Genomic DNA, 20,611 nt, shown 5'->3' with positions numbered 1-20,611 from the left:
AACACCCTCCCTACAGTCAAGCATGGAGGTGGAAACATTATGTTTGGAGGTGTTTCTCTGCTATGGGCACAGGACTACTTCACTGCATCATTGGGAGAATGGATGGAGCCATGTACCGTAAAATCCTGAGTGACAACCTCCTTCACTCCGCCAGGACATTAAAAATGGATTGTGGCTGGCTATTTCACCAAGACAATGACCCTAAACATACAACCAAGGCAAGAAAGGAGTGGCTCAAAAAGAAGCACATTAAGGTCATGGAGTGGCCTAGCCAGTCTCCAGACCTTAATCCCATAGAAAATTTATGGAGGGAGTTGAAGCTCCGAGTTGCCAAGCGACTGCCTCAAAATTTTAAAAATTTAGAGATGATCTGCAAAGAGGAGTGGACCAAAATTCCTCCTGACATGTGCGCAAACCTCATCATCAACTGCAAACAATGTCTGACTGCTGTGATTGCCAACAAGGGTTTTGCCACCAAGTATTAAGTCTTGTTTTCCAGAGGGATCAAATACTTATTTCTCAATGAAAAATGCAAATAAATTTATGTAATTTATACAATGTGATTTTCTGGATTTTAGATTTTATTTTTGATATTCTATCTCTTAATGTTAAAACTAACCTTCCCTTAACCCCTTTCTGCCATCGGACCGAATAGTACTTCTGATGGCAGAACCCCTGCTTTGATGCGGGCTCCGGCATAAAAATATAACTCAAATGATCATGGAAAATGTAACTCACAAGCGTCTGAAACACATCTGGAGCATTACAGAGCCCAAAGGGCATAACACAATACTCATAATGACCCTTGGGGTTATTGAAGGCCATTTTCCACTCATCCCCCTCCTTAATTGGAACAAAATTGTAAGCTTCCCCTGAGATCCAGCTTGATAAATGAACTTGCCCCACCAGTTTGTTAAAGAGGTCAAGGATGAGTGGGAGAGGGTCTTGTTGATGTACAGTTATATAATTGGGCTTATGATAGTCAATACACTGTCTAAAGCCTCCATCTTTTTTAGCCACAAAAATGAACCTTGCTGCAGCCGGATTTACAAGGGCGGATAAACCCATTTTTTAAAATTTTCCAGAATATTTTCCCTCATGGCTTGCCTCTCGGGTTTTGACAGGTTAAAAATTCAGCCCTTATGCAAAATTGCCCTCTCAATGAGCTGGATGGAACAGTCCAGTCATACGTTTTATGTGGAGGCAATTTCTGAGAGACTGAGAGTTGGAACCTACTGCCTTATGAAGCCTGATGATACAAAGGGATTGATAGTTGGAGGACCATTTAACAATATCTCTCCTTTCCCAGTCAATAATAGTGTTATGGGTGCAAAGCTAAGGGAGACCTACCACCACCACAGCTGTAGGAAGATCCTGTAAAATAACAAAAGCATGCCTGTCCCTTTTGCAGACAACTTGTGGTGATAGACACTGGTTCGGTGGTGCGATACTCAATACTCTGGAAAAAGGGAGAATTATCAAGAGAAGAATCTTATAGATCTTATAGGGAATCTTATCCCCTGTGGCGCCATCGCCAGATCATGCAAATCCGCTCATGTCGGCAGAGTTGCTGCATCTCTAAAGCTGGGTGCGCAAGATTTGCATAAGCAGCGATGATGCCGCTCGTCCAAATTATGTTATCTCTCACATGTGCGTGATAACATGGAAAGAGAGTTGACTCATCTGGGGAACTAGCATAGGTTATATATACTTTTATTAAAGCATTTATTTAACCAAATTATCTTATACATGGCTGGTTAGGGAGGCATTTTAATTACACATAGCTGAATGTAGATGGATTGGAGGGTATGGGGCAAATCCCCGAGAAATCCCCTTTAAGGTTGGATTCAGCTGAGGCCACCCGGACCAGTTTACCATAAATCTGCCCCATAGCCTTAAAAAATGAATCCACTGATGAGAGTTTGGATGAACCCAAGGGTAATGAAAATGCCCAGGACTGGGGATCCCCTCTATGAAGGGAAATAACTAGACCGATCGGAGTACCTTAATTCCAGAAGTTGGAAGTACAGTATAAGTTGCACCCTTCCTTGAAATTATTAAATTGCTTACGATCTCACCCCCAAAAAATCAGAAATGGGTACCTTATGTTCTACAGGAATGACTCCCGCTGCAGGACTAGGCTTAGAACTTGCCAGTGTTGGGGGAACCCCTGAGCCAGGGTCTGGCTGTGCTGATTCATGGTGCCTGCCAAATCTTGGAACATTCCCTGAAGGCCCTGCATCTGGTCAGAAAGCTGCTCGATCGGATCCATTTTATTTATTTATTTTTTAATATATGGCTGTTTATTCTGTTATGCGTAATCGCAGGGAGACCTAGTAAAATTTGCACCAAACCAGCAAAGCCACACACGCACTTGGCGCAAGCTGCCTTAGCTAAGCGAGCCGTAAAGGGCTGAAATAGTAGCTGCCTTCAGGGTCAATGGCGGCACTTTCAAATGGAGTAGTGTATGATCGGGCCCAAAGCATTCCCAGGTGGAAGCACGGAACCACAATTCCTAATAAAATGAGGCTGAAGAGCTATTTGTAGGTCTGAAGTCTCTGTCACTCCAACTCTATTCCCTGCCCAGTGACAGCCTTTACGCTTTGTGACTTCTGGTAAAGGAGCCATAAGTCAAGCAGGAGATGGTGCTGGGTGGGGGAAGAGCTGAAATAACAGAGTAACTTTCATCTCTTCCTACAGGGGTTCTGGCCCATACCATTACATACTTTTACTCACCGTAATTCCTCTATCCTGCAGTCTGGACTAGATATGGCATCCATTAAGTCAGCAAAGTAAGGACCAGACAGAAAGTTTAAAGTCAGGTCAAGTTTCTTCAGGGACGGGTTATTCCTAATTACAGATGCTAATTGAAAGCATGACATGTCAGGTAGACTATTACTTGCCAATCTGTAAGAATAAGAAGATGAGATGTCAGTGACACATACTGTACACAGAAACTTAGTATAAAATATGTAGATTGTGAATGTGGAGAGAAAACTTCCATGCGTGTTAGTAAAATCCAAAAATGTCATCACCAGAAGTCTCCTACTTTATGTGGTGGAAGTCAGGAATGCTGCCAGATCTAAAATATGTCTACTGATAACAAATCCAAGTTCTGGAAATATGGAATCCCTCACTTTTTCACGTCATAAATCAGTAATTATTGCAGCCAGGGCCTCCATCAGGGCATTACTGACCTTTCTAGTGTGTGGGGCCCAATGAACAAAAGCAAAGTGGGGGGCCCCAGAACTAGTCCAGGCCCCCCACTTTTGCATCTGCTCACAGGCCCCAGGGTATAATAATGTATTGTGTGCTGGTGCTCCGCATGTACGCATGTATCGAGGTGGGGGATGGGAGAGTAAATGATGATCATAGAATCATAGAATGTTAGAGTTGGAAGGGACCTCCTGGGTCATTGTGTCCAACCCCCTGCTCAATGCAGGATTCTGAAGGCCATGTGCGATAACTATGCGAACCTGGTGGGACCTATGTTGGGCAACCTCACACAAGTGCTTTACATGGCGTCCTCAACCTGATGGTACAGCAATTTCTGTGCCACTATCTCAGCCTGGATGAATAAAAAGTTCAATTTTGCTTTACTTAAAGTATAATTTTCTTTAAATCCTTTTTATATACAAGTCATTATACAGGAAAGAATGTTTCTTTACATTTTTTCCTGTAATCTCCAATTTCTCGTTTATAGTTAATATTTTATTGTCAGTCCTTTAAAGTGGAGTCAGACACGCTTCCATTGGTCTTCCTCTTGCTGTTTTTTTTCCATTCAGCACTTTTTACATCCATTTCAACATTTTCACTTTCCCCCAATTTCCTTGAAGGGTCGGCCAGAAAAATGCTCAAATTTCCCATTGACTCCCACTGTACTCATTACTCGAAATAAAAATAAAATACAAATTGCTCGGTCGAGTAACAGGCATCAAAGCATTTTAGTGCTTGCTCATCACTAGGTTCTATCCATCCTAAACATCAATCTCAGATACTCACAGCAATTCTTCTATCCTGCAGTCTGGATGAGACAAAGCTTCCGTCAAGTCACCGAATTCACGACCATACAGACGGTTACCAGACAGGTCAAGAGTCTTCAGGGACCGGTTATTCCTTATTACAGATGCCAACTGGGTGCAGGAAGAGTCTGAGAGATTATTCCTTGCCAAGCTGTAAGAATAAGATGAGATGTGATTTATCAACAGCACTAGTATAAAATCTGTAGATTGTGAATGTGGAGAGAAAATGTTATTAATAACATCCATAAATATCATCACTAGAAGTCACTTCTTGTGGTGGATGCCCGGAATGATGTCCATTGAGACCAATTGTTCTAGAAATAGAGCATCCATTAATAAAGTTTCTTTATGGCATGTCATAAATCAGCGTTTAAAGGGACTATCCAGTGAAAACAATTTAGCACCTACCAACATGACATGTGATAACAAGCTGATTGGTAGTTGTCCAACCATGGGGGAAAACAACATTCAGCAAAACAGGGAACTTTAATCCACATGACAAAATGGAGCAGTAGGTCTGATGTCCAGCCATAGCTCCCATCATTCTTCATGGGGCCTCCCGGAAACAGCTGACGGCAACATTTGGCAACCCAATCGTTTCAGCTTGATAAGGGTTCTGTTATGGGACCAAAATGTTGCTACATAGCAAATAAAATGTCCTTTAATTTATTGCATTTTGGATTGGAATGCTGCTTACTTTTCTACATATACCCTATTGGAAAGGAGGATGAGTGTCTAAAAAGTGTTTGTTCCACGTTGTAGTATTTTGCCACCGCTTCATTATATATATATTACATATATACATTATATACTGTATATATAGTGTATATACACACACCAATACCTATAAAAGCAAAAATAATGCACACCACTTAATAGCAAATTCCATGCAAAAAATAATGGTGTCTTTATCGGCCCATGTGAACTGGTGGCAACATTTCAGCTCAAGAGCAAGTGAGATTTTGTCAAGGTCTTAATAAACCCCTATTAAAATGCCGGGTTTTTGTAATGTAAAAAAAATCATACCGAGAAGAATCATTTAAAAAATGTTTCTACCTTCAATGTTACCTATAATCTGTAAAAATCCATTGAGAAATGAACTGAAAACATTTAAAGGATTAAAACAACAATAGAAAAAAAATGTACTTGCATAATTGTGAACATCTTTTATAATGGGCGATGTATTTGTGGTCAGAATTAGATAATGACATTTAGGGCTCATTTACACTTTTGATGTCCTCAGACGAGTGCTATCCATGATTTTCATTGATAGCATGGGTAGCACTCATGCTTGTCATAGTTTATTTATGGTCTATGTTTGTGATTTTTGAGGGACTGAGTGGTCCATGGAGAATCGTGGAGACCTGTCTGATTTTGATCCAATCATTGCAAACAGCTAGACAAGCTCTCATATAATGAACTTCTGAGGCCTATTTCAGGCTCCCAAGACTCACAACTGGGTCTTAGTATTGCTCTAAGGCTTTTAGTATCTCTCTTAGTTTGTTGTGCAGTTCCTGTCCAGGACGCTTGTCTACAGTTTCTAATCCTTGAGTTACTTGTGTGCGCTTTCCAGCAACCTTTTCCCCTGTCAATGGAGGACTTGACCTGCTTGTCTGTGGTTTTCAGAACCCTGATACCTGCCAGTAGTTTTCAGTACTTCACCTGCCTGCATGCGGTTTCCAGTAACCTTGCTATCTGTCATGGAGGACCTTAAAGTTTGCTTGTAGTTTCCCGCTTTGTTACCGATTTGCCTTTCTTTTCTAGTATCAACCTGCCTGCGGTTTCCAGAATATCTTCTTTGCTGTCTACGGTTTCCAATTCCAGTTACCCACGTGGCTGAAATTTCCAGTATCGCTACACACTTGCCTGCGATTTCCAGTATCAACCTGCCTGAGGTTTCCAGGATGTCTTCTTAGATGTCTGCGTCTTCCAAGGTATTAGCTTTTCTTGTCATTTCATAGTTTTGTCCACTATCTGTCACCGATCTTCTTCTACATGCCTGACTGAACTTTTTAGAAAATCTTCTTGGCTATGTGTGACTTGCATGGTATTAAACTTTCTTGTCACTCTGGAGTTTTGTCTGCTTCCTGTCAGCATCTCCATGACACCTCTTATTTGCCTACGTTCTTTAGCAACTCTGCTATCTGCCTGTGGTTTCCAGGACTTTAATAAACTTCTAGTTTTCATTCTATGTGTCCATGCTCCGTGTGCACCATCTGGCGCCATCTGCACTGATGCCCGTGGCCTGTGTGCCCACCCGGATCTTGGGCTTAGAGGTTCCATCTCACCATGTGAGCCCATATACGTAATAAGTAGTCACTACACAACTGCAATCATTTACTGTGATTCTGATTTACCCCATAGAAAGTTTAACTGTTCTACTAGAAATTTCCTGATTTTTTTTTAGCTGCACGCTACAGCAAAAGCCATGATCGAGCATAGCAAAGGGATCTCATTGTTCATAGAATCATAGACTATTAGAGTTGAAAGAGACTTACAGGGTCATCGTGTCCAACCCCCTGCTCAATGCAGGATTCACGAAACCATCTCAGACAGATGTCTGTCCAGCCTCTGTCTGAAGACTTCCATTGAAGGAGAACTCCCCACCTCTCATGACAGCCTGTTCCACTCATTGATCACCTTCACTGTCAAAAAGTTTTTTCTAGTATCTAATCTGCATGTTCTCCCTATTGGACATATCTTAGGATAAATTCGGGAAAACTTTTTCTAAAGTTAGCTTTAAAGATGCGAATTTCAGCCGTAAAAACAGACTTGGATTGCAGCTAAAAAGTTTTTTTATAATATCTAATCTGTGTGTTCTCCCTTTCAGTTTAATTCCATTGCTTCTCTTGTTTCCATGTGCAAATTAAATAAGGATGATCCCCCTACACTGTGACATTCCTTCAGATATTTGTAGACAGGTATTAAATCTCCTCTTTGCCTTCTTTTTTGGAAGCTAAAAATTTCCAAGTCCTTTAACCGTTCCTCGTAGGACATATTTTGCAGTCCGCTCACCATCCTGTTAGCTCTTCTCTGAACTTGCCCCAGTTTATTAATGTATTTTTTGCAATGTGGTGCCCAGATGTGGACAAAGTATTCCAGTTGAGGCCTGGCTAAGGAGGAATAGAGGGGGATAATGACTTCACATGATCTAGACTCTATGCTTCTCTTAATACATCCTAGAACTGTGTTTGCCTTTTTTGCTGCTGCATCACACTGTTGACTTATGTTGTCTCATGTGCAGTCTATGATCTATTAGTATACCCAAGTCTTTTTCACATGTTCTGTTGCTTAGTTCTATTCCTCCCATCCTGTAGATGTAATTTTTATTTTTCTTAACCAGATGTAGAATCTTCATTTCTCCCTGTTAAATACAATTCTATTAGTCGCTGCCCATCGCTCAAGGTTATCTAGATCCTTCTGAATCTTTTCTCTGTCTTCTCTAGTGTTAGCTATCCCTCCTAGCTTTGCATTATCTGCAAATGTGATTGGTTTACCTTCACTTCCCTTATCTAGATAATTTATAAAAATGTTGAACAATACTACGGCCAGGACAGAGCCTTGTGGTACCCTACTTGAAACACTCTTCCAATTGGATGTGCAACCATCTTCAACAGAGAGTTGCCAGAAGACTGCAGTGTCTCATTTCTACTACTCCTGTCCTGATTAGAAGTACTTTACCTTCATATTAAATGGCTTAAGTTTCTTTTAGCATTGCCAGGGTTAATCTGCTCAGCTGAGAGCTTCTGGGAGCTTTCCTGCTTGAAGGCTCTCAGCTGTGCACTGTTAACCATTCCCATCTCCTGTATAATCTGTGTCCTGGCTAGCACTCATTGTCAGAGTTAGCTTATGCTGCATGGCTGGAGGTTGTTGATAGTTATTAGTGGAGAAGTTTGGTGGATTTATCTGTTGCAAGGTTTTGAGTATGTAATAATTCCCTTTCTTCTCCCACTTTGGTTTAACCCCATACAGTCCCCTGTGCATTCCTCTCTTATCTGTGTGTGTATATTTGTATGTTTGGTAATTTCCGTTACCCCTATTTGTATTAACTTGTTAGTATAGTTGGTGTATTACGGTAAGGTACTACTCCCGTCTTCCCTGGGTGGAGGAAGGGTACAGACTGAGGGCAGATTCAGGAGCTAAGGCAAGGTAAGTGACCTGGGGACCTTACCATCAGAAGTAATCTGGGGAAAATGGTGAGCTAGGGCACCCCCATTGTTAGGAACAGGGAAGGAGCCCCTTTCCTTGGACACCCAACAACAGAGTTGTGACAGATAGCATGAAATGGTTTATCAAATGATTTACTGAAGTTGAGAAATACTATATCTACCGCATTTCCCTGATGCACCGAGTCAGTGATTCCATTATAGAAGGAAACTAGATTAGTCTGACATGACTTGTTCTCTACAAACCCATGCTGACTCTGGTCAATTACTGTATTCTTATCCAAGTACTTACATACATGCTGTTTAATATTTGTTCAAATATCTTTCTTGGTATAGAAGTAAGGCTTACTGGCCTGTAATTTCCTGGCTCCAACTTCTTTCTTTTTTAGAAAGTAGGGGCAACATTTGTCCTTCAATCTTCGGGGACTTCTCCTGTTCTCCAGGATTTTTCAAACATTCTGGCTAGTGGTTCTGCAATTTCCTCTGCTAACTATTTCAGTACCTTAGGACATAATTCACCTGGACCAGGAGATTTAAAATTAATTCAAATTAGTGTTCCCTCACCATCTCTCTTTTTATGGATAGTGTGGATTATTTTATTCCTTCGATGTCACTGTGAGCATGAGGTAAGTTGATGTTACAACTGCTTCCTTAGAGAACACAGCAGCAAAGTTGGAATTTTAAAGTTACTTCTTCTCAACATCATTTTTGACCATTTCACCCTTTTCATCCTGTAAAAACCCTATAGCATGTTTTACTTTTCTTTTGCTTTTAAGATACCCCCATACTGCTTTTGGTTTCAGTTGCAAGCCTCACTTCATTACTGGCTTTAGCACTTCGAATGCTTGCCCTGCATTCCCTGAAAACTGCATTATATTCTTCTTTAGACATACCCCCGCTTTTTATGTAATATAGATTTATTTTTTCCTTTTTAACAAGTGATTAAGTTCTGAGTTCATCCATTCTGATTTCTTTGAATGGTTCCAACTCTTCCTTCTTTTCCTGATTGCTACCCATTGTAACAGAGAGAATTACATTTAACAAAATTTCCCATCATTCTTGGACATTTCTGTCCTTAAGAATATCCAGCAGTAGGATCTTTCCTATCCTCTTTCGTAGTCCATTAAAATCTGCCTTTCTTAAGTCCAGCCTTAAACTCTGAGTCCTTGCTGGTCTTCCTCCACTTGTAATACAAAATTCGAGGATTGCATGATCGCTGCCTCCTAAATTTCCAGCCACCTTTACTTGCGCAACCATTTCCTCCCTGTGAGTAACAATTAGGCCCAAGATTGCAGATTATATTGCTCTCTCTTCTACCTTTTGAAAGATAAAGTTGTCAGCAAGATAAATTAAGAATTTACTGGACCCCTTACTTTTGCCTGACAGATTCTCAACAAATAACAGGATAGTTAAAATCTCCCATGATCACTATGTCATACTATTTTGAGACCAGATACATCTGATGTAAAATTAGTTCATCCCTATGTCAAGTCAGGTGGCCTATAGTAAACACCTACAATAGTATCCCTTCGGTTCTTCTCTTCTTGTTTTTTGCCCAAGCAGTTTCTACAGAGCTACCAGTCTCTGAAGCCTGGATCTCTGTGGAGAAATACATTTTCCTAATATACAATGCAACACCTCCTCCCCTCTTGTTAATCCTTTTTTTTAATAAATAAGTTGTAGCCTTCAAGGGTTGTATTCCAATTATGTGTATCATCCTGTGTATCATCCTACCAAATTTTAGTGATACCTATGACATCATATCTCTCTTCCTGTGATAGCAGCTCCAATTCTTCTTGTTTGTTTCCCATGCGCTGTGCATTTGTGTAGACTCATTATAGTTTGTATTCGGTTTCTTTTGCTCATCTATTTTCCTCCAGAATTTTTTGCTTTTGTTCTTTATTGCCACTTCTAATAGCAGGGCTCTCACAAGATTCATTAGCTGCATATTTTTTTCCTGGCCATATAGTTCCCATCCCATATTGCTCTAGTTTAAAGCTCCCCTGATGAGTGTAGTTAGGCATCTAGCAAATATGTGTTTTTCTGTTTTTGTAAGATGCAACCCATCTGTAGCAAGGAGTCTATCATACAGGTAATTCACTACATGGTCAAGAAACCCAAAACATTAATCACGGCACCATAGACATAGCCAGTTGTTCACCAGTAGAATCCTGTTCAGTCTTCTAGTTGAAAGTTATCAGCCAGGCAAGGTTACAAAAAAAAAAAAAATCCAAAGCATTAGATGTGCCATTGAACACTGTGAAGATGTCACCAAGAAGTGGCTTACATTTAGTTCCACAGTGACATTACTTTGGACTGGACATCTTTCAAAACTGATGAAAAGACAAAAAGAAAATTGGTCAAGGATGCTTCCAAGAGGACTACAACAATATTAAAGCAGATGCATATGACAACAATCTCCCATATTCTTCAAATATCTGGCCTGTTGGATGGGGTGGCAAAATAGATTCCAAACCCAGATATGTTTTTGCCAAAACCTACATCAAGTGTGGCGAAAGTATGCAGGATAATGCTCTGATAAGGCCAAGGTTGAATTCTAAAAAGTATGTTTGGGGCAAAGTTAACACTGTGCATCATCAAAAGAACACCGTAGGGAAGTATGGTAGAGACAACATTCTGCTTTGGGTCTGTTTTTGACATCTGGGACTGGGGCTTTAGCTAAGGTGGAGATTAAAGTTTTGAAATGGCCCAGCGACAGCACTTGATCTAGATCCAACTTACCATATATCTGTAGTGACCTGATGAGCACAGAGCACAGGAGATGCCCTCGTAATCTAACAGATTTGTAGCACTACTGCATGGAAGAGTCGGCAAAGATTGCTAATTGTAGGTGTGCCATGCTGATAGGCTCATACTCAAAATTACTGAATGCCATCATAAATTCAAACAAAAGTTCAACAAATTGTTAGTTTAAGGAAGTGCTCAGTGATTGGTTGAAGTGGTCATGTGCATTGCAGTGTGAACTTCACAGCTGTAGTCAGTCAACAGTGACTATAGCAGTGGAGAGTTAGCTTGTTGAATGAGTAAAGGAGTTAACTGTTGATTTTATAATTAAAAAAGGTGTTTTTTAAATAAATGTTGCCTCTCCATTGCAGAGAGGGCAGAAGCAGCGCATCTAAGTATAGCTGTGCAACATTACAAACCCTTCTATCAGTTCTCCTGATTGCTGAGTGAGTCAGTAATCACACTTATGAGTGTAATTACAAGTTGAGCACATCAAATATAAGTGTAATGCTCACACTCTGAGCTCTCATCTCTGAACAGGCAGTTTGAAAATGTTCAGTACAGCAGAGGTGACAGTGCTATAAGCAGAAGAGATGTGATAGAATAGTGTGGTGAACTATGTGTGTGTACATATATATATATATATATATATATACACATGTGCAGTGGACTATGTATAGATTTATTATGTCAGTGGCAGATGTAACATCTGTCTTGAAAGCTACAAGTCGCACCTAGGTGTTAATATGTACTTCCCTGAGACAAGTAGACCTCTGTCTCCAAATCTCACCAGGGGGTCCTGCTGGATGCCGAGAAGAAAGGGAACATTTGACACCTCCTAGCTCTTGGAGGGGAGATGTTATTGCGGCCTGATGGTATCTATCAATGAGAACCTTTACACAGGGTGTCTCAAGAGAAAAATAGTATATTCATTAGTAATGCGGCCGTGGCCCAATCAAAAAGCCAGCAATTATGATATTAACTTCAGGGGGCGGTCTAGAAACCTGACCTCCAGACCAAGCTATAAATTAAGGCTGTATACAGAGAAATGTGTTCACATAATGGGGGCAGCCTGAGAAGCTGGTGTGATCCAATCTGCATTCGTCCTACCCTCAGGGAGCAGAAAGCAACTACCAGTTAGGTAATTTCTGTAAGTTTCTTCTGTTTATTTTTATACTGTTTTGCATAAGTTGTATGTCTTTTTATTATCATATTTTTATACCTTTTCTTATTGTAAGCACTGAACCTTTTTCGTATTAAAATATAAAACTTTAACAAGTTGAACCTTGAATGTTCTAAAAGAATCCATAGCTTAAGGTGTGTGAGCCTTATGAGTGATGGACATTATTAGTATTAATAGTCCGGGGCTCATCGCCCGTGTATTCGGTGAGTGGTGGCAGTGTGTATGAGCGGGTGTGTGGCCTGGGTCGGTGTGTGATTTATGCTCACATTACAGCATAGGACAGAGGTTGAATGCTGGACTGAGAGTGGGGAGATAGAAAACCCTTGCAGGCACAACCCCAAGTCACGTGTGAGAGCAGACACGTGACAAATTAGTGACACCACGGAGTAGGGATCCATGACAAATAGTTTGTAAAGTGACACAGCTAAACTCAGCTGTAGAGACCCTTATTCAACAGGGTCATTATCATAAAGGTGTTAGTCATGTGCTTTTTCATCATGCAACAGGAGATCAGGGCTATCTGTCATACATCTCACACATTGAAAAAACCTGCTTTAAGCTAATGTGTGGCCATGTTCTTATTTGGGTATTGCTGCCTGCTTAAGATTGGTATACATCAGAGATGGAGAAGAAGTTCATGCCACCAGTAAAAACTTTTGATAACGCCCACTTGCACTTCAAAAAAGGGAACTTATTAGATGCAAAATATTTAATTGCAAAAATCTCAACTACAGAGAAGTGAAATGAAAAAAAAAATTATTGGTATCATCTGTCAGAGGCTAGATGGTCAAAAAGGCTACCTAGCTCAGACTTGGCGCTAAGTATTTCTTCTAGAAGATTCCAATGGAACCCTTGCCTTCATCCTTTAACATCTTGTATAGAGATTTGGTATTACAACAGGTTCCACTTGATTGCTTCCACAGAAGGACTATTGGCCAGAGGAGCAAACCAGATGCAATAGAAGGCTAGGATGATGAATCATAACCAGGAGGACAAAACCAGCAAAGAATGGTCAGGAAACAGGTTGCGGTTGGACAACAGGAATTTAACAAGCAACACAGGAGCACATAGCACTGGACAGAGCCAGAGAATTGTATCACATAATCAGTAAGGAAATGCTGCACAAAAAAGTAGGTGAAGTAAAGCCATGTCAGATGCCGTAACGTCAGGTGATATTATTACATGACTATTATGGTGATGCGGTAGCGCATCAATCTCTCTGATGCTGCCACCAGGTAACCCAAACCACATGCCCTTTATTGAACATGTGCTAGTCACATCATCAATCATGTGACCATGCAGTGGTCAACCAATGAATGCAGGACATGTGACCATGCGGCGGACCCCCTATGAACGCAGGATTTTTCTGAGTGCAGGGTTTCTGAGGACAGCATCTGACGTCACTAACGCCTGTCATGGCGGTACTTCACCTACGTTTTTGTGCATCATGTCCTTACTGATTATTTTAATTTATCTGTGCCGTTGCTCCTTCCCACATCAAATTTGGCCCACAGCAATTTCACAAGAAAGAGCCCATTTGTGGGTGGAGCTTATGCTAATTCTGACTTTTTTTCATAATGGATGACCACAAATTTACTTGGATTGTTTCCAAAATACAGCACAGGCGTAATTGGGACAGTAGACGTGGATGAGATAGTGGTTATGCTTTTGACTTGAACTAGCATTTTATTTTCAGCACTGTACACCTCGGCTTATAAGCAATTTACTATTGTTTATTTCACTTGCTCATTATTGGGCTCATAAACAACCCTTTTACATACATGTCTACTATACTCACAGTAGTTCCTCTATCCTGCAAGCTGGCCTGGACAGAGCTTCTATCAATGCACTGAAGTGATGACCAGACAAGCTGTTATGAGACAGGTCAAGTATCTTCAGGAACTTGTTACTCCTTATTACAGATGCCAAATGGATGCAGGAAGTGTCTGGAAGATTATTCTTTGCCAAGCTGTAATAATAAGTGAGATGTTGGTATCAGATCCACAGAGCAATAGTATAAAACGTATAGATTGTAAATATGTAAAATCAATGGAATGAAAGTCAATAGGAGGACAGCTGTGGGCAAATCAACAATGAAGTCACTCGACAAGGTCTTCAATAGAGGAATATTTCACTGGGTCGTATATAGTTTGGGCTTTTCTGTGGTAACATATGGATGCGAAACCTGGAAAATGAAGAAATAAAACAGAAGACAGAAGAAGAATTGATGCCTTCAAAATGTGGTGCTGGAGAAGAAGGTTATCCATACCATGGATGGTAAGAAGAACAAATAAATCAATTTAGGAACAAATCAAGCCAGACATGACACTCGAAGCAAGGATCACCAAGCTACGACTTGCCAACTTCGGACACATCATATGTATATAAGACAATGAGTACTGAAGAAGGACCTCATGGTCAGGAGAATAGAACAAGGTGAAGAGGAAGACCAGCAACACCAATGGCTTGACACAATCAAGATAGCGGTGGTGAAGACCTCGGCGGACTTATCTATCCTTGCACAATATCAATCCTCCTACAGAGCGTTCATCCATCAAATTGCCATGGCTCGTGATCGAGCTGTATGGTCATTAAACAAAAATATGGAAAAAATGCTCCAGGTTGTATCAACATCTAGTTGTGCTGGAAACTGTAAGTTTCATTAAATCCATGTTTTAGAAATACAGAATCCATGAAAAATGTCTTTACTTTATGGCTGGTCATAAATCAGTGATTAATTATTGTAGCTTATGCACTTGTCGGATGTCATCAAACATCAGTTGGTGAGAACTTACCTTCCTCCATTATTTATAGCAGCTCTCCCTTTGTGACTCATGTGACCACCATTCACCTCTTTTCTCTACATAATTACATTTTACATAAGGCGCAGCCACAAAAATTGATGTGTAGTGATTTCTTTTTATTGATGACAGAAATATTTATTTTCTTTTTAACTAAATGCTTATCCTAAACTCCTCAAAGGGGAATTTTGATTACTAAAAAATCCCATGTGTAGCTGTAACACCCAGTACCGGGCGCTACATAAGACACAGAGCTAGGCTGTTTCTACCAGAAAGTCAGTGAAATGTAAATTCAGCTAAGCTTGGCCAGAGAATAAAAAATAAGAGACCCTACTTCCTAAAATTAAACAATTTATTTGTTTAAAAATATTAAAGGGGCTGTCTTGCCAAAAGCGATGTCTGCAGTCATTGTTGTGTGACTTTGGTGGCTTGGTATGAGTAAGTAAGAGGACTAAACATCCTGTCCCTATAGCCTGTTGGCCTCCTCGTAGCCCCTCTCTTTGCATTGGCTGAAGGAGAAGGGGCAACTTTAAAACAAGACCTTGAAGGTAACTAGCCATGATCCAGGCTGAGATCAAGCTGGAAGCAGGAGCCCCAGACACATATGTAGGTCTCACTTCCAACAGAGATATCTCAGGCTGGATTGTGACTAGAGCTGCAATCCAAGTCTGGTTTTACGGCTGAAAAATTATGGCCAGTAGGGAGAAGATACAGATTAGATATTAGAAAAACGTTTTGACAGTGAGGGTGATCAATGAGTGGGACAGGCGGCCACGAGAGGTGGTGACTTCTCCTTTAATGGAAGTCTTCAGAGGCTGGAAAGATATCTGTCTGAGATGGTTTAGTCAGTCCTCCATTGAGCTGGGGGTTGGACACGATGACCCTGGAGATCCCGCCCAACTCTAACACTCAATGATTCCATGAATCGTAATCAGAGCTTCAGTCATCTGTGCTTGGTTGATATTTCTTTCTACATTGATGTTTGTGATACAATCTTCGCAGGGAAAAGGTTAAACAGGGTAAGGATCTGGATGCCTTTGTATAACAACATATTTTATGTTATGGTTTGTTTGTAGAGTTCTAATGAAGGAACTTTGATCCAGGAATTTGGAATATGGGACAATGTTCACTTAATTTATTCTGGATCAAGATAATAGAATTATAAACTACATTTGATGGAGTCGTGCATTTTTTCAACTTTAACAACTTTGAAACTCCATGTCCATATGTTCTTTTAACCAAAACCACATTAAAGTGCATTATTAATGGTTGGGTGGAGTTGGGGATCGAGCATTTATTTTCTCAAATCGCTATATATTCTAAGTATGATGGCTTATTTTGAAGTTTTTTCTAAAGCATTCTTTATTGGATAGAAAAAATGCAAAGATGGGAAAGTGATGCTCGTCCTCCATTATTATCTTCAAGAGTGGATCAGCAATAACAATGTTGGGAGATATTATTTCTTGTAACATCCATTACATGACATAAGGAGAATTGAGGACAGCAGAAAGTCAGACATTATCAAAGACGTCACATATCGGCAGTAAATCTCACGTACCTGACAATTGAGTGGAACATACAATAAAATCCATGTACAAGTTGAGCCCCACATTATGTGTATTATATCTATACTCACCATAACTTCTCTATACTGCTATCTGCAATGGCCTCCATCAAGTCACTGAAGTAAGGACCATACAGACGGTTATTGGACACGTCAAGAGTCTTCAGGGATTGGTTATTCCGTATTACAGATGACAAATGAATGCAGGAAGTGTCTGGTAGATCATTACAACTCAAACTGTAAAAATAAGATGAGATTTGTGTGAAGCATCAAAAGTTTGAATGTATAAAATCTGTCGATTATGAAGATGGAGAGAAAATGTTCTCCAAGTGTAAAATCAGTAATTGACAACAGTAGAAGCCGCTAACTGAGTCCAGTGGATGTCAGGCATGGTGGCAGCTATATGATGTGATATATTCAAGCTTTGGTCATTGATGTTGGCCATGCCGATGCCCTCACCGGTTGTTACCGATTCTTGTTAAGTAGTTACATTTATTAGACTTTTTCTTGGACTCTTATTATCCCTGACATTGTTGCTGTCTCCACATCAGATTTATAAAAAAAATATTGGAAGGAAAAAAGTGAAAATATCGACACTTTATGGTAAGGTTGCTTCTTTTATTTTCATTTGGGTTTCTAAGCAATGAAAGCCTGAATCTGACTGGTTCAACATTCAGTACTCGTTCATTGACAGAGGTTATAAAAGTCATCTACGTTGTATAAAAATGTGCAGAAGATAGGAAAAAAATCTTGGAAAAAAATCATACCAAGAAGAATAATTTTAGAACTTTTTCCCCCTTTTAATTTCACCCATAATCTGTACAATTCATCATGTCATATTTAGAATTGGTGATATTTGCCCTCTCCAAGTCTGTCCGATTGAAAAGGAATCCCCTGTGTATAACGATGTATAACGGCCTCTTCGGGTCACTCCCTGATTTTCAATTGGATTCAGGTTTGGGCTCTGCCTGGGCCATTTCAAAGCTTTGATCTACTTCTGATTTGGAGGTATCCTTAGGATCAGTGTCATGCTAAAAGTTGATACAGGAAAGATGTTTAGTTTTGTACCGTGTTAGCCATTAGATAGAAAAATATTAAGATTTGAGAGTCCTTAGTGGTTGATACCAAATTGCAAGCTTTCAAGACTACTCAGTTTTTGAGTAGTCTTGAAAGCTTGCAATTTTTTACTATCTTTTCAGTTAGCCATTAAAAAGTATCAACCACTGAGGACTCTTAAATATTAATATAACGCTAAAAGTTGACATTCTTCAAGACTTTGTTACAAAATTGATATTTGGAACTCTAGATAATTCTCTCCACCTTGACTAAAGCCTCTGTTCCAGCTGCCGAAAAAGTCCAAAAGTATAATTCTGCTTCCACCATGATTCACAGTGAGTATGATGTTTTTAGATTATGTGCAGTGTTGGCTTTGTACTTTTTGGAATTATGGATAAAAAGTTAACCTTGGTCTCATCTGACCATAACAAGACTTCCTACATTCTTTTGGCACACTTGATATAGGTTTTGGAAAACATAGATGTGCTTGGATATACAGGTGCTTCTCAAAAAAATAGAATATCATCAAAAAGTTTATTTATTTCAGCTCAATACAAAAAGTGAAACTCATATATTATATAGAGTCATTACAAACAGTGATCTATTTTAATTGTTTATTTCTGTTAATGTTGATGACTATGGCTTACAACCAACGAAAACCCAAATGTCATTATCTCAGTAAATTAGAATAATTACAAAAACACCTGCAAAGGCTTCCGAAGCATTTAAAAAGTCCCTTAGTCTTTTTCAGTAGGCTCCGTAATCATGGGGAAGACTGCTGACTTGACAGATGTCCAGAAGACAGTCATTGACACACTTCACAAGGAGGATAAGCCACAAAAGGTCATTGCTAAAGAAGCCGGCTGTTCACAGAGTGATGCATCCGAGGATATTAATGGAAAGTTGTGTGGATGGAAAAAGTGTGGTAGAAAAAGGTGCACAAGCAACCGGGATAACAGCAGCCTTGAAAGGATTGTTAAGAAAAGGCCATTCAAAAATTTGGAGGAGATTCAAAAAGGAGTGGGCTGCTGCTGGAGTCATTGTTTCAAGATTCACCATACACAGACGTATCTAGGACATGGGCTACAAGTGTCGCATTCCTTGTGTCAAGCCACTCATGACCAATAGACAACGCCAGAAGCGTGTTACCTGGGCCAAGGAGAAAAAGAACTGGACTGTTGCTGTCATACACAATGTAGGACAGATTAGGTACAACACAAAGGTGTAAGGAAAGGGGAACCAAACACTAGTGAAGGGAAAGTGGAGACCCCTAGACTAATCTAACATCACCACATCTGTCCTACCGTCCCTATTTAGGGCTCGCACCTATCGCCGAGCAGGATACCTTTGTGACCCTGGTGATAAACCCTGCATCGGGAAGGACAGGATGAACGCTAGTCAATGCCACTAACTCTAAAGACAGTAAGGATAAATGAAACCAGGGGGACACTTAGCTTCAGTAGACGCAGAAGAAAATGCTGATGCCCTCCAAACTCCAGGAGGACGCTAGCAGACTGATACAGCTCCAAGCTTCAACAGAGAAGTGCAAATAGGAACATCCAGGTCCAGGTGTGGTCATTAGCACCAGGGGAGGGGGCCACTAGTCTGCAAAGCAAACAACTGAGACCTTTTGCAGACAGATGCAGTGCAACAGTCTGCAGCCTCTGACACATCTGTGACAGTTGCTCAGTGGTCCAAGGTGTTGTTTTCAGATTAAAGTAAATTTTGCAATTTATTTTGGAAATGTTGTGAATTTGCTTTTTGCTCCCTCTAGTGGTTACTAGTTTTTTGACTCTGGTTTTTCTGTCATTCCTTTTATCCGCACCTGGGTCGTTAGTTAGGGGTGTTGCTATATAAGCTCCCTGGACCTTCAGTTCTATGCCTGGCAACGTAGTTATCAGAGCTAGTCTGCTGTGCTCTTGTCTACTGATCCTGGTTCCAGTTATATCAGCTAAGTCTGCCTTTTGCTTTTTGCTATTTGTTTTGGTTTTGTATTTTTGTCCAGCTTGTTCCAAATCTATATCCTGACCTTTGCTGGAAGCTCTAGGGGGCTGGTGTTCTCCCCCCGGACCGTTAGACGGTTCGGGGGTTCTTGAATTTCCAGTGTGGATTTTGATAGGGTTTTTGTTGACCATATAAGTTACCTTTCTTTATTCTGCTATCAGTAAGCGGGCCTCTCTGTGCTAAACCTGGTTCATTTCTGTGTTTGTCATTTCCTCTTACCTCACCGTCATTATTTGTGGGGGGCTTCTATCCAGCTTTGGGGTCCCCTTCTCTGGAGGCAAGAAAGGTCTTTGTTTTCCTCTACTAGGGGTAGCTAGATTCTCCGGCTGGCGCATGTCATCTAGAATCAACGTAGGAATGATCCCCGGCTACTTCTAGTGTTGGCGTTAGGAGTAGATATATGGTCAACCCAGTTACCACTGCCCTATGAGCTGGATTTTTGTATTCTGCAGACTTCCACGTTCCTCTGAGACCCTCGCCATTGGGGTCATAACAGGAAATCAAGGTCCCAGAGTCTGGAGGAAGAGTGGAGAGGCCACAATCCAAGCTGCTTGAGGTCTATTGTGAAGTTTCCACAATTAGTGAGGGTTTGGGGAGCCGTGTCATCTGCTGGTGAAGGTCCACTGTGTTTTATCAAGACCAAAGTCAGCAAACCATCTACCAGGAAATTTTAGAGCACTTCATGCTTCCCTCCACCGACAAGCTTTTTGGAGATGGAAATGTCATTCTCCAGCAGGACTTGGCAACTGTCCACACTGCCAAAAGTACCAATACCTGGTTTACAAAGAACAGTATCACTGTGCTTGATTGGCAGCAAACTCACCTGACCTTAACCCCATGGAGAATCTATGGGATATTGTCAAAAGGAAGATGAGATACCAGATCCAACAATGCAGACAAGCTGAAGGCTGCTATCAAAGCAACCTGGGCTTCCATAACCCCTCAGCAGTGCCACAGGCTGATCGCCTCCATGCCACGCCGCATTGATGCAAAAGGAGCCCTGACCAAGTACTGAGGGCATTTACTGAACATAGATTTCAGTAGGACAACATTCTGGATTTTAAAATAAT

The 20,611-nt window shown here is 40.6% G+C and overlaps 1 protein-coding gene across 1 annotated transcript in view; it reads right to left on the bottom strand.

The window, feature by feature from the left end:
• LOC143773356 (uncharacterized) overlaps positions 1 to 20,611 on the bottom strand; it is a 152,529-nt gene that overhangs the window by 73,881 nt on the left and 58,037 nt on the right. Inside the window, exons 14-17 of the mRNA XM_077260832.1 lie at positions 16,554 to 16,718; positions 13,915 to 14,085; positions 4,003 to 4,173; positions 2,737 to 2,907 (exon numbers count right to left, since the gene is read on the bottom strand). Coding sequence (XP_077116947.1) covers positions 2,737 to 2,907; positions 4,003 to 4,173; positions 13,915 to 14,085; positions 16,554 to 16,718 — 678 coding nt within the window. The remainder of the gene's footprint in view (positions 1 to 2,736; positions 2,908 to 4,002; positions 4,174 to 13,914; positions 14,086 to 16,553; positions 16,719 to 20,611) is intronic.

Source organism: Ranitomeya variabilis, chromosome 5 (assembly GCF_051348905.1).
Source record: "Ranitomeya variabilis isolate aRanVar5 chromosome 5, aRanVar5.hap1, whole genome shotgun sequence".
Classification (NCBI taxonomy): Eukaryota; Metazoa; Chordata; class Amphibia; order Anura; family Dendrobatidae; genus Ranitomeya; species Ranitomeya variabilis.
The sequence above is the reverse complement of the archived record's forward strand: the minus strand, read 5'-3'. Positions and strand labels throughout refer to the sequence as shown.